General features: G+C 41.0%; 2 protein-coding genes across 4 annotated transcripts in view; one reads left to right on the top strand and one right to left on the bottom strand.

Moving 5' to 3' along the window:
- Nucleotides 1-3355, bottom strand: part of galnt13 (polypeptide N-acetylgalactosaminyltransferase 13) — a 39047-nt gene extending 35692 nt beyond the window's left edge. For all 3 annotated transcript variants that reach the window (XM_069663597.1, XM_069663596.1, XM_069663595.1), the window contains exon 1: nt 3146-3355. In XM_069663597.1, coding sequence (XP_069519698.1) covers nt 3146-3287 — 142 coding nt within the window. In that variant the 5' untranslated portion in view covers nt 3288-3355. The remainder of the gene's footprint in view (nt 1-3145) is intronic.
- A 7992-nt stretch (nt 3356-11347) lies between these two features.
- rprma (reprimo, TP53 dependent G2 arrest mediator candidate a) lies at nt 11348-12259 on the top strand. The gene has a single exon (XM_069663696.1). It carries the CDS (start codon nt 11520-11522, stop codon nt 11826-11828), a length of 309 nt encoding a protein of 102 aa, XP_069519797.1. The 5' UTR covers nt 11348-11519; the 3' UTR covers nt 11829-12259.
- The last annotated feature ends 14670 nt before the right edge of the window (nt 12260-26929 follow it).

Here is a 26929-nt window from a genome sequence, read left to right on the forward strand (position 1 = left end):
AGCATGAGTAATACTATTCAGCCTGTGAATTTTAAATCATGTTGCTCTGGGGAGACCCTGAAAAAAGTCTGAAAACATGGTAGACAAGAACCGGTGGTTACACGGGTCTATGCAAGATCCTCTACATTATGTATTAACAAACAGCCCCACTGTAAACAAACATGACGACTGTCGACATTCTTTAAAAGGTCACTATCGACCTGGTAAAGACCAGCGGTGGATCATTGACCTGGTCAAGCTATAGACAAAAGTGTTTCCAGCAAATAAGACTTACAATGGCAAACAGACTGAACCTGGTGGAGACCAAAACTGAGCTAAAATGACTAAAAACATTTTTCAGGCATCCAGGAACATGACTTAGAATAAATTATGTTTACATTCAATTGTGAAGCAGTCTTAAAGCAAACTTTTGCAATGTTGAGTACTGTGATTTAGGTATGTTTGAATTAACTTGTTTGGAATGAAGGAAGGCATGTTTCAAAGCAGAGTTTGGTTAGGAGTTGGTGGTACAGGCTACGCTTTGGACGCAAACAGCAGGATCAAAAACAATCCTCTTCTACCTCTTTAAAGAACATTGCAAACAGCTACTGGCTGCCTTACTGCCACCTTCAGGATTGGAGTGGAAATCAGAACAGTTAGGCGTAAACCAATCTCGGATCCCATCGGCTATAGTCTGACAACGACATAGTCTGTGGGGACAACGGTGTCGAGCGTGTAGCCAGCAGTTAGCGATAAACAACTTCCAGTCAAGACTTTCTTTTCAGCGTGCTGCATTGTTTACAGAAAAGAAACCATTTTTCTTGACATTGACTTTAATTAAGGGGTCTTACCTTTCCCAAAATTTCAACATCATGATGCAGATTTGTAAGAAGTAAAAATGATTAAAAAATAAAATAAATTAAAAATACGTGATTGGTCAATATTAGTCGGACTACAAATGTAGTACGAACAGAAACCAGAACACTGAGTGAGTAAAAGTTTTTCTGTAAAGGTTTTTCAATATTTCATTTCGCGAAACAAAACTTTATTAACTAAGAAAAGTTTTCTAAATTAAGCGTCAAAAGTTTAACATGCAGCTTTTTTAACAAGCAGGACTCACTTTGACTCTGACTTTAAATTCTTATAATAAAAACTAATACAGCCAGTTTCAGCCAACAGAAGCATTTGCTGAGTAGAATAAGTTTGAGCTACCAGAAAGCTTTAGGAATTAATCATTTTGGGTTGAACTGATTGCAATCACAAGCTGACCGTGTTATGAATAGCCATATTATGCTATAATTCTGTAAGCAAATGCCAGATTATGAAAGAACGGGATTGAATTACAGACAAACCTTATAAAACATCTGCAGCTCGTGGAAATTCTCAGATAATGTATTTAAATCCATCCTATTAAAAGTATATAAGCAGAGTAACTGAGGAGTCGAGTTTTGTATTGAAATCAGTCTCAGCAGCTGGCAGCTCTTCATCATTCCAACCTTAAAAGCAGCTTAGCAAGCCTCTTAGAAACCTGCTTACTGCGGGTCATGTGAGGAAATGAACTCTGTAATGAGGCGCTGCGGTTCAGTTTGATCTCAGAAACGCTTCCTCTCAAACACACACACACAGATCGTTTCCAGCAATACTACGGGTCAATTAACTAGATCTTAATAAGTCCCATTTAAGTTAAGAGTTAAATAATGCTGGAGGCTGGAAGTCTACATCAGACAAGTCCAACGATCCAAACGTTGTTTTTACATTTTTGTGGATCAAAAATCACAAATTGTATTTTTTTTTCAAGTTATTGACATAATAATATAATTTTACTATATCAGATGACCTCCCAGGAATAGATTTGTCCCTTAGAGAACTTCATATGGGAATTTTGACAGATGATGAAGATAATGTTTAACATCCATGTTAAACTCTATTCATGTCTACAGGTTATAGTGATACCTGTTTGACTGATGCCAAACACACAGGTCTAAAATGCAGAGACCTGATACAAAAAAAAAAGGACAATTCTATGTTCAAAACTGGCCATAAGAGTTAAACTACTGTACGTTCACCTTTATCAGTGTGCTGTGCAAGTAAAGTGTTCAAATCTCTTCTATTGATCATCTAAGCATCCTGAAGATGATCTCAAATAGATGATCTTTGGGTTTATTTCCCTTTGTTAAAATGCCTGTTTCAATTAGTTATCCATGTTTACTTTGGCCAAAATTACTTATAATTAATCAATAATTGTGTCCATCCATCCATCCATTATCTATACTGCCTAACCTGGTCAGGGTCGCAGGGGGGCTGGAGCCAATCCCAGTTATCATTGGGCGAGAGGCGGGGTACACTCAATCACAGGGCTGACACACAGAGACAGCGAACCTTTCACGTTCATACTCACACCTACGAACACTTCAGAGTCACCAATGAACCTAAGGAGCATGTCTTTGGACTGTGGGAGGAAGCTGGAGTAGCTGGAGGGAACCAACGCATGCCCAGGGAGAACATGCAAACTCCACACAGAAAGGCCCCCTTCGTGCAAGCTGGGAGTCAAACTAGGAACCTTCTAGCTGTGAGGCAACAGCGCTAACCACAGCAGCACCGTGCAGCCCGCCAATAATTGTGTCATTCACTCTAATTGAAAAGCAAATAAAGTATTACAGCAAAGTTTCTGAAAAAGAATTGGATGGTAAAGTTGTGTCGATTTCTGTATGTACATAACCGTAACGTTGCCTTGCAAAAACATGAAAATCAAGAAGTAGGAATTAAAATGTATTCCTCTATAGAGCAAACATTCAATATGTCCACTGAAGATATGATTATAATTTGATTTTGTTTGAGAAATTTTAATTTAAAAAAGCTGTCCTGACACACTTTAAGACACATTCCCTTTGACTCATCACATCGCCCTTTAGCATTTGCCTAAACCTTTGAAATACAAAAGTTAGCATTTTTTACTTCCTCTGAAAGTCTTAAATTCGCTCACTGTAAACCCCTTTGTGTCCTTAATACTCTTTGTATAATGAGCCAAGGAAAGTCCTGAAAACCTAAAGTCAGAGCGAGGAGGAAAGAGAGGGAATAAAGCGCTTAATGGACCCTGAACACTTGAAGCCCCGTCAGGTTTATTCTGTGAATGAAAGGTGTCGTGGCGGCGGCGGTGTGGACTCACCTCGGAGGGCAGGGAGCAGCGAGCGGTCTTTCCTGTCATCACATTTGTTACACTCGCTGAAGTAGAGCAGCAGGAACACGTCCACCAGCACCCACACTAAAGAGGTGGTCAACACCACCTTACAGTAGACAAACCGTCGCATCACCTCCCCGGGATGTCTGCCAGGAAGCCGAACAGGGAGGGTCACGGCGAGTGCTCAGGAGCGCTCGGTGTGGTGATGAGGCGTTTGAACTCTGGAGACCGAGCGAGGAAACAGGGAGGAGACGGAGCGGGTTTGACCAAGAGGCGTCATCCTAAAAGAGAGAGGAGATGAAAGTCATTCATCTAAAAGTTAAGATAATAAGCAGTGTGGGAATAATTTTAGTCTTGCAGGCGGGATTTAATATAAAAATAACAAGGATAAGTTTTATGATATAAAACAAAGAGGAAACATGATATCTGAATAACGTGAAGGAACTTCATTTGAAGTACATCAATATTAGTCTCTTTTAAAAGTGATCTCCAGACATTATTTCTGCATGTCGTAGCTCTGCACAATCCAAAAAATACAAATCTTCTATTTCATTATTCCACTTTTATATTCCTGGAAGGCCACATTACACAAAGGGTGGAATACCTTACACGGACAAAAGAGAAACAAAATGAACAGACAACGCAACAAAACAGAAACTGTCGATATTGTCGAGCCCATATGGGCCCATCAAAGATATAGTAGTGCTGCATATATTGCATATTAAACTTTTATACAGAAAAACAATGCAGAAAACTAAACTCTCAGCACCGCCTTCTGCACAGTAAGCAGAGCATCACAGCCAAGCCGACACTTGTCTGCCCTAGAATTGGTTTAAAAGGTATAATGTTAAAGCTGCTGTGAGGAACTTTCAGTTTGCATCAATTTTGGCGACCCCTGTGGACAACGCCGTACCTCTTATCTCTTTGCTGAGTTTTGTCCTGTACATTCTTAACGGGCCAGTTTTCCGGTTTTCAAACTCAGTCCTATCATGCTGTTATGGGGAGCTAATGCCATTATGGTAGGAAAAAAATGCAATTTCCCTCTGTGAATGTGTTGGAGGACGCTATCTACTTCTCCAATGGGCCCTGAAAAAACCCTGCCCGACTACGAAAAACGCGTCATCTGGCAAAGGCCAGGGAGCTCGCTAAACTACACTTCCTCAATCTAACACGCCCGCCTCCGATGTCATGTCTCGAGACATTGCCTGCAGCAAAAACGGTACTATTTCACTCCAGCGTCTCTTCCTGGGCTGTTCCTTTCAGAGGGAGGGGTGCAATGCACGCTGGGTGTTGTAGGAATGTAGAAAGGGCCAAACCACAAGCTGTTTGTTCAACTTTCTCCACAGCTATGCCACCAATTTCAAATATTATTGCTTCTATCGATTACAGAGAACACCAGCTTTGACAAAATAAAAATAAAGGCAGCGTGCAGTTAATCGCTTCATCCCACCCACCTACCCCCCGCCAGCAGTTTCAGGCATTAAAAATAACTATATAGAAATAACTAATCTTGTCGCTGATGGTCTGGTTTGCTTTTGTAGCTCATATATAGGAATAAGAATTAATGTCTGTTTCATAACCTGCAAAAAAACTCCTCACAAGAGCTTTAAATAAAGTTTTTTTTTCAACAAAGCAGCGTCTTGATTAACTTTTTGTCATATCACCTTAAAATTCGTGCATAATCAACACAAAATGTCCAGTAAAAAATTCCCTATATTGTCCACCATCTCAAAATCCCATATTCGTCCATGTCTACGGACTATGTATTGCATCTTTAAAACTACTGTGTGAGAAGGGAGAAGTGAAGTAAAAAAGAGAAGAGAAGAAAACATACAGCGGTAGCTCGGGGGTAAAGGCTTCGGTTATATTTAGGAGATCCAACATGAAAAATGGGCCAGATCCATATTATGAGTACAGCCGTTGCTGCAACTCTGGCATCATAAAATTCAGCATTTCCTCTATCAGGTACGTTCATTAAGCCATGGCAGGTGGCCAACTGAGTTGTAGCACCAAAGCAATCCCTGGCATCATGTCTAAAAATTATTCCACTGCAGAGGTAAACAGAATTTAAATTTAGGTAAAAGAGAGCGCTTGGTCTCTCACAGATATCAGTCTGAGCAGAGGTATCAGAATTGTATCAGGAGGAGGAAAAGTTCTTGTTGTTGCCGAAGCAGGACATTTAACTGTCAAGCTACATGTACACTGTTTGGCACTTGTTGGCATTTGTATACCATGTTTCCTGTTTATGTATTGCCTGATATTTAGCCACTGTGAATATATCTGTGACACACTAATACTGACTGATATTGGCAAAGATGTTACACACATAAACTGTCTGTAATAATAAGGCCAACTTGAGTTTGCGGCATCAGTACTCCAACGACGATGAACGGCGCCAGGAAGGACTAGTACGATTTTTCCTCTCCATTCTTCCTTTAATAGAAATGTATCTCTGTATGTATGAGTTCGCTTGCCTTCAATCAAGACTGAGGTCTATTAGAGGTCACCCTCACCGTCCCGCATTAGACTGACCCCAGACCCTCCATATTCCTGCATTTGAAAGGATGCTAATTTCCCCTTTACAGGCTTCTCCCACTTCATCAGTAGCACTGCGCGGACCATCTGGGAAGCTTTCATACCAGAGGCAATTTTCGGAGGTTAGCTATCTCATTGGCATGGCATGTATGCCTCGCAGCATTTCTGATGAAAAACAACATAATTTTCTGTCAAACAGGATTCCTACTTGACTGAAATTATAGGTTTTTTGTTGACTGAAAGGCTCATGAAAGTATAATCAGAATGATGGGGAAAAAATGCTTTCAGCCATCAGGAGCCAAATACAAATACACTGCAGCCAGGAATACAGCAACAACATGCATTACACCGTGTAGTAAAGTGTAAATGCTAAGTTGCTAAAGTGCAAAAAATAAACTAGAATTTATCTATAAATGCATGTTTGTATAACTTACCCTACCCTTTAACAAATTGTGGGAGATGCCTGCAGCCCCTCCTGTTGGGAATCTGACAGATTCCCTTATCTTTCACTTGCAGCATGGTAATGATTTTACACTCCACACACACACACACACACACACTGTCCTGTCCGCTCCCTGTCTAAATGTCCATCACAGGCTTTGACACTGCTGCCCTGGGCTAATTCTTATCTCATTCGAAAAACAAGGCAGCCTCTGTCCAGCTGCATTAAGAGCTTCAGACTCAGATCGCAGCGTGGTGAGTTATTTCAGACAGACAGACACCATTCACTGACTTCTAACCCCGGTAGATGGACACAATCTAGACTTCCAGATAATGAGTATAATCTGCAAAATGGTCCCAGTAAAACTCGGCTGAAATCCGAGCCTGTGTGTAGCAAATCATCCCCGACTCACGACGTAGACAGATCAGTGATGATGCTGTCTGATGATGTCTCTTTGCAGCTCGAGCCATCTGCTTTGTGGCATTGTCGCAGAGACGTGTTTGGGTTTGGTACCACCAACGGTGCCACAGGCAGATCGCTGGAGTGTCGTCCGAAGAGGTCTGAGTCAATTAGACGGACCATCTGCAAATATGAATATGTATTGTCTGCTGAACACTACTCTAAAAACAAGTCCCTCCAGTTTTTACAAGACACTTTTCCCAGTGAAAACCATTCAGCATTAAGAGCTGCTTCCTGAAGTGACAGTTACTTTTGCACTCTTTGGTGTGAAATGTGTGGTGCAGTGCTAAACCACGTTCTCCTCATTAATTTAAGCTTCTTCTGTTGCAACTGCCAGACAGTTAAATGTGTGTCCACGGTGATACAAATAAACACAGCTCAGATCAACGCTGGAACAATGATGGCAACATGAGCAAAAAGTTGAAGAAGCTGGAAGGAAGCATGCGACCAAGGCAAGACAGTTTTATAATGCTGACTATTAATTTGACTGCCAATATTAGCGTGCCTTGCTCATGGGTACTTCCAAGGATAGAGAGGAGGGAGCATTCAGATACACAGACGGGCGTGAAGGGATTCAAACCAGAGACTTTCTGGGCACCAACCTGCCTCTTTACTATCACAAACAGACAGTGAAGTAGTGTATTGAACATCAATAGTTATTGATCGCAGAACAAACTGTTTCCGTGGCATCAAGTGCGGGAAAGACTTTATAGTGGGCACTGAGTATCACTAAGTGATCACTAAGTATCAGAAGTATACAAAAACAAAAAACTTAGTTTTGGCCTATTTTATTACATAGAAAAGGACAGTTAATGGATTTAAATGGTATTCCTCAATCTTGATTACTTTGTATTTTACAGGTATAACACTCAGGGTTCTTAATAACATCGCCACCTGAATTGAAAAATGCTAATCAACACTACCAGGAGGAACAGGAGGTGATAGAGCTGATCCCAATAAGCCCATTAGGCCAGTGACTGTAGCTTCCTTATAACCCAAACAACGCAAAAAGATTACTTTTAGCTCTCTGGTGGCTTTGAAAGGTGTGGCGTATGCACACACACACACACACACACACACACACACACTGATTCTGCATCTTGTATGCATGTACATTATAACCTGGCTTGACAGACAATTCTGTTAATTGTGGGATGTGACAGGAGTAGGATGTGAAAGCACTATAACAGCAGTAACGAGTCGATACACACTCATTCTCAAATGTAACCTTGATTGAATGTACTATCAAATTAATAGCATCATCCTTATGTGACGTGCTTTGAAAAGCAGTAAACGTGACAGTGTTTGCCTGACGGAACGAAAATAAGGATACAGTCTGCTTACCTAAATTATAGATGGAGTGAACCAGTGACCTGTTCCAGCCTCGCTCTCAGGCAACGTGTTGAACGCACACAACATGACCTAAAATACTGTAGACGTAGTAGCCAAATTAAACTGGATAAATTGCTGCTGCTAACGCGCGACGTCTCGTGACGACACCTAAGTTACAGTCCATCTCAATACAGAGTAGTCCACAATCCCGCGTGATACTGTCCGTCCAGTAATGCCGCTCGTGGTACCTGTTTGGACTCCTTGATAGGATTTATCCCTCGTTGAGCCGCAGTACACCGCTGAACATGAACAGCCTCCATTACATTTTCCCATTCGTTTTAATGCTCGTGCGGTCAATGCTTCACACGTCTTAGCACGCACCTGTTCTCCGGCTGAATATTATAACGGTAAGAGGACAGGCGAGATAATATTCAGCAGCACAATCTAACCTCAGCTCAGAAAAAGACCTGCCAATGTCTCCTTCCTGCTCGCTGGTTGGCTGAAAGCGACGTCGCTCATGAAATTCTCTTGGAGTGGAGCGTCACGGGCGTCTGGTAAATGTAGGCGCGTGCACTTCCACCACCAGAGGCAAAATACAGTGAAAATACAGCCATTTAACATGCAAAATGATATCTTTTTGTTTTTATTTTATATTTTTAATTATTTCTACTAAGATCTTACGCTTAAAACGATAAAATATGAGATAGGAGAGTTTTTGTAAAATAGTTGGTTGTTTTTGGTTGTTTTAAATGGTTTGGGATTTCTGTATGAAAAAGACATGGACCTCCATTGCAGTATCCAGGTCTCCAAAATTTCTTTTCAGTTGAATCCACACATTTTATATCAGTCTCTAGCTGTTATTTATATTTACTTTTGCATTATTATTGTAATTATTCTAACTATTATTTCTATTATTAGGCTAACTGATTAGACTGATTCACAAAACGGAATGCATCTGCATTTCCCAGATAAGTTTTGCTTGTTATTGAGCTCAAGCAAACTATAATGCAGTATTAACATCATATGCGGATCCCTCTGTCACCTGACATGACTATGGGCATCTCTTTCGTGGTAATATAAATCATAGTAGAGTATTTTTATTTGCATCAGGGGAATGGTGGATCTTCAGATTTGTCAAAATACTTTCCAGTTACCTAGTTTCATTCATGGTGCATTTAAGAAACCCCCAAGGGAAACTCACACACTTGTTTCACAGTATGCAATAGGAAGTTAATTGGAGAATACTATAAAGTCATCATCAGCTCAATAGAGAACTAAATAACAGCATAAATGACATATACCTGTATGCTGTGCTTGTGTCTATGTCTAGAACATTCAAACTGTAGATTTGACAGTCACGTTTACATCGCAGCTGTTATAAGTCAGGCCTTTGGTGGATCATGTTGAACAACACTGCCATCTGCTGCTACTGTAAAGGGACCTTCAGCAATGCATTGGCCCCTGGGCAATGCTGTAGATGAAATCCATGCCCAGCATTTAAATATAAGCCAGTCATTAAAGATAACACTGATTTACTGTCAATACTTTCTCATTTGAAGCTGTGATTGTTATTTGATTTAACTTGACTGTTGAGAGTTGAGCAATATATTGTGGTGAGGGCGCTGAGAGCTAAATCTGACTTCCGTTTATAATTAGATTCAGTGTGTGGTATCCAGATAAACAAACATTGTGTCAACAGCTGATTCAAAACATCCACTAGATGTCAGTGCCTGATCTGCTTCCTGTTTGATCCAGAGACTGAGTTGTCAGCTTTGTGAAGCTGGTTGGAAAACTGAAAAACATTTGAGTGACAAACGAGCATGTCCACTTGTTTGTGTATGTATGGTATAATTATGGGGTGAAATTGTGTGTTATGATGATATGATTGCCGCCAACATCTCTGATGGTTGTATTGCTTTTTCAGTGTGGAGGACAGGAGGTTGTTGTTGTTGTTGCTCCCTCATGCTTTTTACATAGAAAACATGTTGACATGTCACAGTATAAAATGCACATGCAAGCCTGAAATCCATGAAGCTGATTCACTTTCCGAGTCCTGATATTTTACATGCCGGGTCACTGTCGTACAGTCACAGCTCTGAATGACAGCCGTTTTTAATCTTCAAAGTAACACCTGGGCTTTACTGACAATAAAGTTTAGTAATGACTATTTTTCTCCGCTGCTTTGTCTCAGTTCTTGAATGACAGATGACATTGTCTCAACAATATTCTTCCCAACCCTTTGTTACTTGTGCACAAAAGAAAGTGCATTTCTTGTTCTTTGTTGGGATATGTCTCTTTTTTTCGACTAAGATGAATTTGAACAACTATTGGTTGTATGTGTGATCAAAATAGATTATGTTTCTTCTTAGGAGAATTGTCTCCAAAATGTCCATCCATCCACTTATCCTGTTCAGGATCAAAGGGGGTCAAAAAGGGTCAAAGATGAAGAGGCAGGGTACGCCCTGGCCTGGGCTGACACATAGAGACATTTATACTCACATTCACACCTACGGGTTATGCACCAATTAAGCTAATGAGCATGTCTTTGGACTGTGGGAGGAAGCCAGAGTACTCGTAGGGAACCCACACAGGCACGGGGAGAACATGCAAACTCCACACAGAAAGGCTCCCTATAGGTCCAAACCGGGATTCGAACCAGGAACCGTCTAGCTGTAAAACAACAGCTGACCATTGCACCACCGTGCAGCCCTCTTCAAAATATGTCCAAATTATTTAATTGTAAATTATCAATCATATTATGCATCTAGGATTCGTACTGGTATGGAAGAGTACATTTAATTTCATTGTCAGGTGAAACCAAACAGACAGGAGGACAGGATTTGACAGTAATTTCCAGCACTGTTACTTTATATTGTAACTCCTGCTGCATATTGTAGGCCTACTTTATGTATCCACATTTTTTCACTTCCCTGTATTGTTTTATTGTGTGACCATTTCAGGAAAATTAGCATTATTTTTCATTACATTTCATCCAAATCTCCAGTAATAATGTGTCCCAAACATCAATAGAACACATTGACCTGATTTTATGAAATTCTAGTTTCATAAAAGTTTTTCCCTCAAAAGTTGTAGCAACATAAAGGTTCACTAGATAATGTAAATAAGACAGAAACATACACATCGACCTATACATGTTTTCATTTATGCATTAACACAAGCCATCACCAACAGGCTGCGTATACACAAGCATACAGAACACAATGTACCACATGCAAGCCTCAGTGCACGTGGACATCAATGACACGCCCGCACTCTGGCCGTATGGTGGCGCTCTTGCAGCTCCGTCCTGCCTCTCTCGCGCGCTCTAACGCAGGCAGGTGCTGCTGTGTGGCTATTTAACCGCGGGTTGGTAGACTCATTCCGCTCTGAAATTGGCAACAGAACACATGAAACGTCCAGTAATGCGATGCCAAAGCATCTTGTTGAACTCCAGAGGAACTTCGTCGGCTCAGCGTCTCATCCTCTTCACTTTTCACTTGATGACTATTTCTCTGGGATTGTGCCAAGCGCGTCTTTGTCCGTCTTACGCACTGAAAGTTTGATTCTTTTATTTTGAAAAACAAAAAAGTGGAAATGAATAACACCGGGCTGAACCAAACGGAGGCTGGACTGCTGAACAGGACGGAGGAGTTTTTCTGCTGCAACTTTTCCTCCGTGGTGACTGATAATGGCTTTGTGGCTGCAGCTCCGGATGAGAGGAGCCTCTTCATCATGAGGGTGGTCCAGATCGCCGTCATGTGCGTTCTGTCCCTCACCGTGGTGTTTGGCATATTTTTCCTTGGATGCAACCTTCTCATAAAGTCAGAGGGGATGATAAACTTTTTGGTAACGGACAGGAGACCGTCTAAAGAAGCGGAGGCAGTCATTGTTGGAGCCTACTGATGGATGTTGACTTGTATACTATGATTTGAATCAGAAGGAGACGCATGGGAGACAATGCAATTGCCTCAACAAGCCCTGTTTTCATATTTGTATTTAGAAAAACCTCAGAAAATAGTCCCCCCTGCAGGAGGAAACCAAACCCTTCTGGTGACTGAGGCTTACCTAATTTCTTGTGGCCTTTTAATGCCAACAAAGACTCCTTCATCTCCAAGAGGTATAGACCGTTTTAAGCCTCTTTGTTTAGAAAGTCTTCAACCAAGCACTGTTGTACTCTCACTAGATGAAGCACCGTTTGTAATATAACTGAAACAATCTTCGTTTTTGCCTCCTATATTGCTTTTGCAACGGAGAAATTAATGTTTAACATGTACTGTATGTTGTATGTGTTTTTGCATACAATATGCAACATATAAATGAGTGTATTTCTCTGGATTTCCCTGTGATAACTGCATGACTGTCTGCGTGGGCGGTGGGGGGGATCTCATACATGCTGTGTATCTTGTTAATTGGAATAAATTCATTTCTGTAATTATGAAAGTTTTCCTCTTAATTAAGGTCTATTCTTTCACCAGGAATATTTCCCCTCGCCACGCCCTCTGCCAAAGCAATTACAGAAACCTCAATGACATGCTTTGAAGAGCTTTTTAATTTAGATAGTGTGGTGTTTATTGACAAGACAGAATTTCTCTGAGCGTTTGTTTATTTAGAGCGTGTGTTTCCTCTTGCGTATGTGAGACGTGTTGAATGGGGAAGAAATGGCTTCGCACAAAATGATTTCCCTCTCATTTCCTTTTTCTATTCATAGGCATAATCTGAATGTTATTCCACTTCCTTCATCATTTGCGGCACCAAAAATACTAGCTACATAAAGATAATAACCTTCCTGATATCTGAGTGTAAAGATTTCCTCTCAGGGGTCAGATTTTTCTTATCAGTGCAGTGTTTCACATCCTTCCACCTTCCGTCAAGGCATCTGCTGTGCTCTGCTCCTGCTTCACCTGGACGTCAGCTCCCCAGGGGCAAACCAGCAGCCTCAGAAATGACTTGTCATGTCAACCCGGGGACGATGAAGCCACCAGGCAATATGCTGCTGTCTGATTGCCCACCTGTGCTCCACATAACAGAGTTAAACAGTTTGAATCTTGCTTTTCCCTAAAACGCCCTTCACCTCAGTTTCTCCCACCTCCTCCTCCTCCTCCTAATGTTCCTCCTCCTTGCTGTGCTTGTCCGGCTTGTCAAGGCCATAGTCTGCGTAGTCATGGACGGCTGCGGCTTGTCAGGAAACACGGACCACCGCTGTCTCAGGCTGCACACTTGATGGTTACATGCTGGATTTGGAGACATCTGTATAACTGTCACAACATGTGTCAGGGAGATGTGGTCTAAAACTTTAATAAGATTTACTTTTATGTAAAAGTAAAGGAAGGAAAATGCCCATTCATCCTTATTTAACATGTGATTTATTAATGGTTTAAATCGTGTTTTAGAAGTGGACACGGCCTTTCACACGTACCTGGGGTTATAAAACTATTATAGAATGCAATAAAACCCACACAAAGCTCACAATGTTGTAAGATTTTTCACTTGTGGGGAAAATACAGGAACATCTTGCAATATAGTACCCTTTAATATAACACCACCAAACTCCACGGGTTGAAAAATTGTCAGAGTTTAATTAAATCCTCTCTGGTTTCAACTAAAGCTCAATATAAGAACCAGTTATAGCTACAGCTATTGTTCTGTCTACTATACTAGAGTGCACCATATTTTACAAAAGTTTTTATTGGAAATCCAGCAGAGACGTTTTTGTATTTAATTCTTCTTGCATTACTCAAAGCTTCAACAAGAAAAAGATGCCTGATACATGCAAAAAAGTCCAGTCAGAGCAGATTCAAAGTGGCAAGTTGATATCACACATTAGCACTGCAATTATCTTAAATGAAGGCTTTTATTGTGAAATTATGTGTGGGATTCACATAGAAATTACACAATAAAAGCTCCTTCCTGAAAAAACCCCACATTGACCTGATTCCATACGTTATGTTGCATTGAGTATAGCAGAAAATTAACAGTTTCAAGCAAACGTAAGAAGGAGAATTACTTCCCATATGTCACACCAAGTGTTTCTCTCCGCTTTGTGTGATTGCTTTCATTAGGGAGCGCCGGGGAATCGCTCCCAGGAAAATGTTGTGGCAGTTTAATATCCAGCAGAGAACAATTTTCTGTCTGCAGCTGAACCATTGTTAGTTCATCCAGCTGCGTCGCACTCAGACACGTTTATTCAGAACTGATTTCGGATTTGGAAAGAAGAGGGAGATGCAAAGTTGGAAAAATTAGAACTTTACTGTGAAAGTATTTCTGTGGGAATTTACTGCGGGGAAAGTCAGTTTGTTTGTCGCCGCCGCCAACAAGATTTCCCACACCTGCCAGACACCAAAGCTCAGACAGATTTAGGAGATATCAACAGCAAACAGTCATCTCTACCTCTGGCACTCCTGCTGTCAACAAACTGATAGTCCTCTGCAGGGCTTATGAGCCACTCCTCCTCCCCTGATATTTAAGCTTTTACTCTGAAAAACAAAAGACACAAGGCAAAGGCATTAAAAAACATGACTTCATTCATAACTTTTGCCTGGTGTTACAGTGTTTTCTCACTTTTCCTCTCACAGGCAGAGAGTGATGTGGGACAGACAAGAAAAAACAACACAATCCTATTTTCATTGTGTTCCTGCGGCCTGCTCCGACACACTTATATCACCAATGTAGCACAGGTCAAAGCAGCATCAGTGTACATTTTCCTATGTCTACTGTATGTGTGCTGTGTTCAGCTGTGACAGCATCTGCGGGGTGTTGATTGTGAGCTAAAAGAGGCTTCAGGTCCTGGCTCGCTCTCATCTGATTGGCCGACGAGTAGAGGTCCAGTCGATGAACTGGATAGAGACTAAAAGCTCCAAATAGCAGCAAGGCAGCCACAATCATCTCCTATGTTTCCTCCTTTGGCTCCTCATCCATCCTTCCTCTTACAACACTTCTTCAGTGGTGGATGATACCCCTCAATTTCAAAATAATATTTGATCCACATCTTATTGATTTTATATTGTGGCTCCTTCAAAGCCAGTCCTTGCTTGGCTGAACTGCCCTTTTGAAACAAGCTCCAAGTTTTTTCAAACTGCACACCGGCTGCGAAACGCAGACGTTTCCATCAGTCTGAACCAAGCCATTTCCGACATCATGCAGCAGCAGGATTCGACGACAGCAGTAGTAATTGTTGGGAGTCCAGCTGTGACAAATCCACGCAGACAGGTTATGAAGAATGATTCCATTCCAACATCTCTGATTCAAGTTATGGGATGAGTCATGGCTCTGTTGTACCGCTGATTGTTTCACACTTACACATCACGGGGGCTTAAGATCTGAACTTTTACGCTATTAACACTTCACGTAATCCACGGTGTGTGTATGTGTGTGAAACAGGGGACAAGAAGTCTCCTCAATAACCCATTCTATTTTGGGTTTAAGCCTTGTTAAATTTTCGTTGTTGCTGTTCAGAGTAGTTTTGCTAAAACACCATAAATCAATATTGAAAAATAGGTCGAATGGCTACATGACTCCAAGTGTTAAAGTACCAGGTGGCAGAATCACAGAGAATTATCACCCATCTTTGCGCTTCCCCTCAGAGAGTTTTATCGCCATCAGTTTTTTGTTTTGATTTTACCACCATCAGTTTTTTAGGTTTAGTCTAACCACTCTTATCAGTACTAGCATGCATAGCTAGCTAATTTAGCAAGCAAGATGGCAGAGAAGACGGCGTTTTACTTTTTGGAAATATTCCCATAATTTTTTAATTTTTATGCGAAAAGGGAGAAGAGCATCATGACGGTGTAATGTCAGTTGTGTCTGGAGGATAAGTGTTTGTCAGCTGTGAAGAGCTCTACTTCAAATTTGAAGATGCTTTGGCAGGCTAAACATCGCTCGGCTACACAGGTGGGACTAAGAGCCCGTGTTGTTTTCATTGAAACAGCTGAGCCTAATACTGTATGCCTCTGCCCAGTTCAGTTCGCTGTCATATTGCTAGCATAATAAAGAGCTGTAAATGCTATATTGCATCCGTCAGTCATGTTATTAGGCTGCAGAGTTACAGACTATGGGCTCTAAATGAGGCTTTGAAAACATTCAAAGATAGAAGTACAGCAGGCTACACACCGTCCTGATAATATAACCAACATGCCTAAAGAATTGCAAAGGATTTTAATTTTTATTAACGCAAAAGTAATTGAACACATTACCTTTCTGAGTACATAACGCAGCAACAAATTACTTTTGAAAGTAACAATACCCAACACTGGTGAACACATCAAACATTTATTTAGCTAAGACCTCAAGTCTTTAAGGGTGTAACTGGATTCAGCAAGTAACTTGTTTGAAACTAGCTATGTTAGAACCATCCTTTTCAGGAGGGACTATACGCACAAATTTACAAATAGCTGGTAATACCTAATCCAGATGAGGATGGGAGCTGGTGGAGACCAAAATAGAGATTAAAGTAGATACAAACGTGAACATGGACAGACAAATGACTCCAAATGACTGCGGCTGTAATGCTTTTTAGCTCGACTAATGCAGTTTAGAAAGTTTCACATGTAATAATCTGGTAAAAGTTAGGGTGTGTTTGTGTGAGTGAACAAGCATCTGTTTATGACGTGAAGTCCAAAATAGCTCTGTTGTTGAGGGTATTTGTTTGTTGTTCATAAAACAAATGTTCTCTTGAAATGTGAGTTTGAAGCAGATTTCTCTGAACTAAATAATTTCCTGTTTGAATAATCTTTGCCTTTCTTAACACACATTGTGACACATCGCTGCATCATTACAGGCGACCAGCAGGAACTCATTAATCCCTGCTGCCATGCAAATGTGTAATGAGTGTTGGCTCCTTTCAAAATAATAGCTCTGATGATGTGATATTGACCCTGAAATCCATTTCAATTGTTGCGTGAGCGAGTTTCAGGCTTTATTGACCTTCTGGTCATGCAGCTCTCTGGCAGCTACATCAGCCTGAGCACAGCCTTGTCTCTGAGAGGGAACTATTACTTTGCTTTTAGAGGAAGCTTTCGCCATACTCCATTACCACAAAGGTAATAACCTTTCCATGAAGCCACTCAAAGCACAGATAGAGTTTCAAGTGTTTTATTTCTACAATAAGATCATCTTTCAAGGAAACTTGCTGAAGAATGTGAGCCAATTTTTCTTGTTATAAATACAATATGATTCTTTTTCCAATGAAGTCAGTGAACAGGAGTTCTGGGTAATCTTTATGTACGTAAAACTACTTCAAGTATTCCTCTGTCACCACGTTTCGAAGAGCTTAAGTTGACCTATAGTACATTCTGTAAAGTACACTCTGTAAGTGTACTCTGCCACCATCCAGCGTAATGCCCCTGAGCCTAAGTAAAGATGCCATTAGCTGTCATTTTCTAAATCCACTTCGCAAATCAGATTCTCTAATGCACAGCAGCCTGTTGGCTTGGGGATAACCATTAATAATGTACGGCAGGTGTGAGGAGCAAAACGTCCTAATCATAGAGCAAGATGTAAAAAGGAAATATGCATTATTTAGCCAACTGCTTGTCCCTGGAAATACAACCAGTGTCTGTCTGCTGATTATACGTTAGCTTGTGCATTTATGCAACAAAGCTAGGCTTGTTGTTGTTGTTGTATTCAAGATGCTGCAGGGACTTACAGTAGAATTTTGTACTGCAAAGCCTGTCACAACAAGAGAACACTACAAGGCCCATCACCTGATTCTGTATGCATCTTTCTGTGTCTAACCTTTGGATATTTTCTCCTGCTATTTATTCTCACTTCCTAGACGTTTCCAGTAAAAGACCCACTGGCTTTCCTCTTCTTTTCATAGTTCACAGCAGCACATTTCTCCGGACCCGTCACCACGACTCAAGTGTATTCGAACATGTATTTTTCATCAAGCTGTAGAAAAGGTCTTTCTCAGAGACAATCGTGCCCGCAGCTCTTTGGGTTGAGCTCTGACAGGTGGTTTCAGAGGCCGTGAGGAGACCTCAAGACCTCGGCTTTACACCTTGCTGACACTCGGATCACATATAGATTCATCCTGTAGCTTTATCCCAACAATATTATCATCCTCATATGTTCTTCTGAGCCCTGACTGACGCAGAGAGGCTAGTGCGGACTCGCACGTTTAAGCACAGATGGAGAAAACACAACAGAAGTTGCTGCTGAAAGATTGCTGCAAATAGCCGTTATTTATGATACATAATTTGTCATTTTGCTTTTTACATACCACAAAAAAATCATTCAGCCTGCTCATATGTATAGCTATTACGCTTCATAAGGGCAAAGCCCTTCCATGCACTCTTGGCTGAGCAAAGATACGCTGATAAGAAATATCCTCTTCAGACCTGACTGTAGAAATCAGCAGTGACAGCTTGGACCTGCCTGCCAAGTAGCAGTGTCCTGCCTGGCTGTGTGGCGCTCTCCCGTGCCCCAGCTGTCAGCTGCACTCAGTCACTGCACCAGTAATGAAGCACCTTTGGCTAAACCATCCACCACATACCACTACATACAGTATGCAAGGATCTCCTTCTAATCAACATTCATTCACTACAGAATTTATGCATCATAATGTTGTCTTTCCACATTTTTTTAACATTAGAAAAAACAGTGAAAATCCTGCTGTCATTCTTTTGTTGAATGTTTTATTGTCTTCTAGAGGAAACCTGCACACAAGAGCACCGAGTTCACAAACTACACGTCCCATGTTTCCAATCTGATGCTTCTTTATACCTTGGGAATTCATGCCTAATGGTACACCTCCCGGTTCTGTCACAGCACATGAAAGTAAGTCACAGTGCTGTGTGATAAAACCTCTACAGGGTCATGACTTATTGAGCTTCCTCAAATTGCCTCTCACGGTGCTGCAAGCTCTTCCTCCCTCAGGCCGGGTGCCATTATCGCCCCGGCTCCGTCTGCAGGTGCTCCGCGGTCACATCTCTCTGACTTCCTCTGTTTAAGCTTTACTGCAGCTGCATAAGTGGTGGAAGAAGTATTGGGAGATTTCACTTCCTTTTGCTTAAGTAAAAGTACGAATACAACGATATGAAATGATCCGTTAGTGGTAAATTCCTGCATATAAAATCCTGTCTGAGTACAGAAGTAGTTTTTTTCTACCAGCAGTATCAAAAGTTAAAGTACCTGTACTGCACTAAAATGTCCTCTATATATTAAATAATCATTTAATATATGATATTAGATACATATGCATCAATGTACTATAGGCAGCAGTTTGATTTTAAAGCTGCAGGAGGTTGAACTATACTTGTAACGTCTTTATGTACAGTTAAGTCCTGTAAATGGTAAATGGTAAATGGACTGTACTTATATAGCGCTTTTCTAGTCTTTGCAACCACTCAAAGCTGCTTTTACACTACATGACACATTCAGCCATTCACACACACATTCGCACACTAATGGCAGAGGCTGCTATGGCTAGGCACCGGGACCAATCTGGGGTTCAGTGTCTTGCCCAAGGACACTTCGATATGCAGACTGAGGGAGCTGAAACTCCGACCTTCCAATTGAAAGACGACCAACTCTACCACTGAGCCACCACCGTGTGTGTGTGTATATATACATATATATGTATATATAAATGGCTATGTTTCATTGGTAAAACTGCTAACAACATTGGTAATATAGGGGTTATAGGGGGCTATGTTTCATTGGTAAAACTGCTAATAACATTGGTAATATAGGGGTTATAGGGGGCTATGTTTCATTGGTTAAACTGCTAACAACATTGGTAATATAGGGGTTATAGGGGGCTATGTTTAATTGGTTAAACTGCTAACAACATTGGTAATATAGGGGTTATAGGGGGCTATGTTTCATTGGTTAAACTGCTCACAACATTGGTAATATAGGGGTTATAGGGGGTTATGTTTCATTGGTAAAACTGCTAATAACATTGGTAATATGGGGGTTATAGGGGGCTATGTTTCATTGGTAAAACTGCTAATAACATTGGTAATATAGGGGTTATAGGGGTCATTTACGACACTAAACACACTTTTTCAAAACAACGCAACTTTTTTTAAAAAGCTGCTGCGAATTCAGGCATTTTAGGCCACAACAGTCAAAGAAAATGCCTGTGAAATCCTGGAGGGACTGGTTAGCTAACCCCGTATTTATGTAAAATTTTACTCTGAGAAGTTAGATACAACGGAAGCACTATCCTACAAAGTACAGTAAAATAATGTTCTTATAAGTCAACAAATCCACCACTGGAAATAGAAAATATTGTCCAAAGGCATATTGGTAAGTGTCGTCAAAACTATAGAATCTATAGTGCTTACTTGTTGGCAATTCTGCCTTTGTACAAGAGAACAAACCGCGTATAAATCTCAGATTAAGAGTATCATTTATTAGGAAAGACGGCGTCCTTAAAGAGGAGACTTGCTCAGCAAAGATAAGCAGCTTCATTGACAGAGCAGATCTATCATAGAGCAGAAGAGACACGGAGAGAAAAAAGTCGTGATGAGAAGAAAAAGAATTAAAGCAAATGAGTCAGCAAAGGAGATGAAGATGTTCTGTGCAAATGATGTTATCTCAGCACAAAAAAAGAGTCAATCACTCAGTGTCAGAATCGTCCGCTTCACTTCACAAGCTACGTGTGACTTCACAGCTGCTGAGCGGGATGACATTCGAGAACGTCATTTATTTAACACCGCTCGTCCCAGTTAAAGGCAATGTAAGCAATGAAAGCAGCCAAGGAACAAAACAGCTATTATTTCACAGCTAAAATATGAGTGAGTTATTTCGGAAACCTGTTATTTTCGTGTTTTCTTAGTACAGTTTGAACAGGTCTCCCTCTCTTCTTCTCTTCCTCAGTGTTATCTCTACGGTATGGTGTGTTTCTGTGTGTATGTGTGACATCATTCTCTCCTGTGCTCATACTCTAGGAGGGTCAGCGTCACATCGTGGACTGTGGCAGCAGTGTGTGTGTGTGTGTGTGTGTGTGTGTGTGTGTGTGTGAAATGACATCTCAGCCTAGCAGAGCCACACCTCACGACACAACATGTCACAAAGCATCAGCATCCAGCCCGCTTCACTCCGGGAGCCGCTTTCTAAAAGACCTCTGCTGTTCTGTTGTCCTGCCTGTTTATTCTTACAAATGAAAGGTCAGCTGCATCACATGACCAATAAACTCCCGCCTGTTTAAGTGTGTCAGTTTGCATCAGCTCAGGTCAAGTCCCAGGAAGACAGTTTTATTCCAGGAAGGCTCTAATTTTTGAGTTCAGTTACGCCACCTTGAACCTCTTTTGTGATCTAGCATAACATTTTAATCAGTGATGAAAAACACTCCAATTAGCATTGAAGTTGCTCCAATTAAATGTCATAAATTATAATAACGATAACCTTTATTTAATCAGGGAAAAATACAACCAATCAATAAATGAGCTGCGAAGCACAGCTCTTCAAAAGCACCAGTCATTCAATCAAGATACTCATAAATAGGCTGATCACATCTGAAATCCTTCGTGTGACATCATTCCATTTACATTTCGACTGTAGAACCGCCTATTAAAAAACACAAAGCCTGGCTTTAACATCGGGGTTAATCTAAGCAGCTGCCGGAGTTGCCACATAAAAGCGTCGCTGGCACCTGGCTAGTGTTGGAGAGGCTTTGATCCGTGTCTCTGCTTGTTTCCCTCTCTTTGTAAGCGTTAAACAGCTCCCTGCTCCCTTTGAGAGGAAATTGATTAGTGATTAAAAAAAGGAACGAGCAGGAGAGGTGTCTTTGTGTCCAAACAGACTCTTACTTGTGTGGGTGGCTTTAACAGTTTACAGCATACAGTAGCTGTGGCTGTGACGAGGCAGGAAGGTGACACATTTACTCCCTAAATGCAGTTCAGATGTTACAAGCTTTTTTAAGCAAACAGTGACTTCTGTTCTGCTTTACTGAGAAGCCAATCACAAATTTAAAATGCAAAATCTTTCTTTAAATGTATGTTTCTGTATGTATGTTGAAGGTGGAAATATCTTTGATCCGCTTGGTTTGAGTCACTCAGGCTTTTGAAGCATCAGACTAGCTTCAGCTGAAATGTGCACTGTTGACCTTTGACCCCATGCCTACGGAAGCCCAAAGCGGCTGTTGTTGGTGTTATTTTTTTTCAATGCTGGTATTTTAAAATCCTAAATTTTAATGTAACAAAGCGGATATTTGTCTTGTCAGGTTTTTTGTGAAAGAAAAGACAAATTTCTTGGTATAATGAGACAATTTTTAATGAAAAATAAATTAGGTTAATGGAGAACCTGAAATTTAGTGTCGTTTTCATTTGATCACTTCTCTTGTGTAGGATCTGAATGTCATCTCTAACAGAAATGTGACTTCTTCGGGGCGCTGGTTTAGCTCAGGTGGTAGAGTAAGTGCCCCATGTACAGCGGCTACAGTCCTTGTCTTACTGATCGCAGGTTCAACTCCCGATTATTTGGTGCATGTCATCCCCGACTCTCTAGTCCCCACATTTCCTGTCTCTCTTCAGCTGTCCTATATAATAAAGGCAAGAAAAAAAAGAACTGCAACTTCTTCCTCTGTAAGGCCTTAACTGAAGTAGTCTAATGCAGAAACCATTAACTGGTTGTACTTAATCTGACATATTCACCTTTACTTAGTTGCTACAGTTGTTAAGACACCTTTGATGCATGCTGACATGGCACTTGAAACAACCTTTTATTCTAGTTAGAATAGGTTGATTATTTCGCTATCTCAAGATTACGCTCAAGGTTAAGAATAAGCATAAAAAAATAACTGCAAGCATGGCCATTCTTGGCTTCCATACATCTCATTCATTGGAGATTCATGCCTAGCGGTGACAGGAAGTTTAACCAAACATAATTTAAATACCGGTGTTGGCTAGATTAGTTATGAAGGCTATGGATCAATGCCAGTGTTGTTAATAGTTTTAGGGGCAGCCCAAAGAAGCGTCCACATGAGTTTAATTTTTCAACTTTCAACAAAAAATGTACACTTAACGCTGGGCTTTATGAATGTAATCATAAAACTTACAACTGCAGCATTGCTAGCTAGCTTAAAGCTAACATTTGCACATCAGCTGGCTGTGTAGGGCAAAATTCACACAAATAATGCTTCACTTTCTGTCTGAATACACATTTGTCGACGTGTATTGTATTAAAATAGTTTGCAAAAGTATATGAACAGTTTCATTACTTTACTTGCTTTACTTTTTTCCCAATAGCTTTACTTTCCCATCCACAGTTAATACATTTCATTGGGTGAAAAGAACAGGGCAGTATGGTGCGGATGGAGGGCCAAAATTGAGAGACATTGGCTCATTTTCTAAACACGATGTCTGGTCTAGAATTGGCACAAAGGGCGTGTCTGTGAATATGAGTGAGCTTTGGTGTGGATGTTCTCTTGAAGTGTGGAAATAAAGGTGTTTTCAGTGCTAACAGCCTGCCAGGCCACGGCTGCCGGAGAGAGGTGCGAGAACGTCATGGCTGTCATTAATCTGAGCCCCGCAGTCACAGCAGAGCTCAGCGCATGCAGCTGCTGTGCACCATTTTAGGCTGACTTCCTTACACTGACCTCCTCCCCTCCAGCACTTGCAGAACTGATCACATCCCTTGACAACGCCTCGGGGCTTCACCTGACCGATGGTGACTTTCACTACACCTCTCATCACACATTTACCTGTCAATGGGAATTCCTCTGGAGCCTGACAGGAAACATCTGTCCCGTGTGTGCCCTTTTGAAACCTGTAAAAGTCAAACCTGCTGAAGTTTTATTAGGCTGTTGACAACTTAGACAAAAATGAGCAATACTTAAAGTTTTGTTGGCACATTGTAAGTTGTCAATATTGATAAATGATGTGTTTTTATAAATTTGTTTCTTAATTTTAAGGCTTAATGTGTTGATGTTAATGTTGTCTCAACTGTTATAAGTAGGCAGCAAGACTACCTGCCTCAAAGGGATCGGGAAATACTCCTTTTGCTTTCTTACAGAAAGTTTGTTCAGAAGATTGTAAGACTAATGGTCCCAAACTCATGTCTGTATAGTAAAAATGAATCTACAAACAGGAGATGTTAGCTTGGCATAGCAAAGGTAAGTCCATCTTAAGCTAAAGCATGTTCAAGTAAGGTGCTGGAGTCTTTCAGTCAGAGTCAGGCCAGCTAGTTACCCCTGTTTCCACTCTTTTTGCTAAGCTAGGCTAACCAGCTAGCTAACCAGTCAGTTAGAGGGAGAGACAAAGCTAATCCTCCGTGTAGTTGTTGAAGAAGTCCCCTGCACAGAATCTGAAGCTGTCACAGATATCATTTTGTAGTGAGTGTTTGAGGTGGTGAACACTTTATGACATAGCAAATAACAGGCTGCTGCTAGCTAGCTAGCTTATGAATCTCTGTGCCACTAGATTCAGAATGGTTGTTTTAAGCTAACATATAAGAACAGGGCATATTTTGTGTTACTGGAAGAAAACATCACAGGATTTTGATGCTATAATAGACAATTGTAAAAATAATAATTGTATATTTTGAATTTCTTGCATATATGCTTAAATAGCTGCACAGTATGACCAGGGGTCGAATGTTTAAAATTGCATTTTGAAAAAGCAACTGCTGTTACTAGGGTGCTGGTTTAGCTCAGTTGGCAAAGTCCTAACATCAGCCAGCTGCCATCTTCACTGTTCTATCTAATAAAGGCTCAAACAAAGCCGTGTCCCCTGCTGGTGTCACCCCTTTCGTTCATCCCAACATTTTCTCATATACGAGACGGCAATAAAATCAATGTGTATGGTCCATTGAATTTTCCACTGCTGTGTGACACGCAGCCTGACACATGTTTTGCTCACACTGATTCACCAATACACTTTCCAATAAGGCAGATTGACAACACAAAGGAGTCTTCCTCTCACAAAGACATCTGTAAATCAGTAGACAGGACAGTGTGTTTGCAAGGTTAGACCAGTTCATTGTGAACTACCTCAGCTGACAGCCAGTAGAGGCTGAGCAGGTCCCTGTTGGAGTGACCCTAGGGTGCAAAGAGAGAAAGTAGCGCTCTGCTGCCCCAGACTTTCATCACGCGATGCAAGTCAGACCATCCAAAACCAGGCAGCCTCTGAGGGGGGCCTCTTCGTCATATGTCAGAGGTGGCCCTTTTTTTTCTGGGTATTTGAAGGATTATTTGGGGCAAATTGGTTTCCAAAGGTTTGGTCTAAAAATAGCTCAGTCAGTCAGTGTGGTGCCATGCCACGTTGGGTTATTTTTACACAGCAGATGTGATGCACAGGGAGAAATGACACAAAATGGATGGGACTGACATAAATTGGGTAGATTTTTCCACCTCCTTTAATCTTCTCTAACCCAAGATGGTACCAGCAAACAGCAGTGGCTGTGTCCAAAAAGAAATGCACTTCTCTTCCCAAGCCTGTCATTGTATGTGTTTCTAGGCTTAATGCTCTATGACAGCTGAGTGACAACAGTCAGCCCTGAAGCCCTGAAGCAGTGGACATGGGGGTTAGTGAACTTCAATCAATCTTAATACAAGCAAGACACACATACAATACATATAACATGAACATGTGCATAATTAAAATGTCTGAGGAGGTGATGGCTCTTGCAAAGACTCCTGGGAGTGTATGACAACCTGTCTCCAGCTTTATTTCTGCCGGTCAGCTGCTGATGGATGCAAGCACTGAAAAATACAAGTTCCATAAAAAAACATTGTTCATTGCACATTATACAAGAGCCAGTTCTGACCAAGTAATTTGATTGGACAAGAGGGATTGCGTGAATGCTGATATAGAGAACAACATCGGGGACTTTTAACTATATGTATCACTCCGCTTCTGGTGTTCTAAATACATCAATCACAATTGGCGTTACAGCAAACTCTTATTTCCATACTTGCCAAAAAAAAAAATGGAAGCACACAGAAAAATGTAAGTAATATAAAGTAGCTGATTTGCTAAAACGTGTATACACAACAATGTATACACAACAATGTTGCAGAACTAGTTGCGTTAAGTTGTGAAGCCAAAAAGAGTGATTAAATAAACAAATAATAATAATCTGTTGTGCTTGGAGTGTGATATTTCTTAAATGAAAATTGAATCACAAAACATGTCAGCTGCTGGATGCCGCAGCTTGTTTAAGCTGCAGAATATGAGAACTTCATAACGAATACAACTACAACTGTCTACCTCACATCCCCAGTATCTATTCGTCACTCTGGTTTTCTGTGGTAGTCAGTCCTCCACTCTACCTTTTTCCATCTGTGTGTGTGTCACTCTCTCCAGGGCCCCTCCGTGTCCCTTCACCTGCTTTCAGCCTGCATTTTGGTGACAGCAATGTCAAAACACATCAGCTGTATCCAGAGCAGAGCAGGTTTCAGTGCCACCAGGCTCCACCACCTGGCTCTGTGACTGCTGCATGAATAATCTCTCGCTACAGACACCCTCATCTCTCCCTAAAACCGTGACATTACAGCTCTTCCCCCCAGCCTACAAAATAAACTCATTGTTTGTAATCAGTGCCTGACAGACTGCTCTAGGCTAAGAGGAGCATAAATTGACCTCTAATAATACCCATAAATGTGATAATGTGTTTACTGAAGAATGATGGGACTGTAGATAGCAATGTACATAGCAACAAACCCCTGGAGACAAGAACAGGAAGAGATGTAAAAGATACAGTGGAACTGCAACAGGCTAACAGGTACAGAGATTAACGTTGCCATTAACAGACACACTTTTCTTTTTCACTAGAGAACAATGCAACCCTGTCAGCACTCAATACTGGGAATAAATAAGCTCAGGTTATCCCTCTGGTCGGAAATGAGGCAAGTGCACACTGCTGTTCACTGTCGCAGTACTGTAAAGCCTTTTAATCCTCGCTTGATTTTGTGGTGTTCAATATCAGAGGCTCTTCTTGAAATACTCCTTTAAGTTGACCGCCCTCAAAGAGATCTATAAGACGAGCTAGAAAGCAGCTGCAGCTTTAGAAAATAACATCATTGGGGTAAATATAGAAACTGGCAATTGTATGTTGGTCTA

This window comes from Semicossyphus pulcher, unplaced genomic scaffold (genome assembly GCF_022749685.1).
Source record: "Semicossyphus pulcher isolate SPU_LCO1_2020_fin unplaced genomic scaffold, fSemPul1.0.p SCAF_15, whole genome shotgun sequence".
Lineage (NCBI taxonomy): Eukaryota > Metazoa > Chordata > Actinopteri > Labriformes > Labridae > Semicossyphus > Semicossyphus pulcher.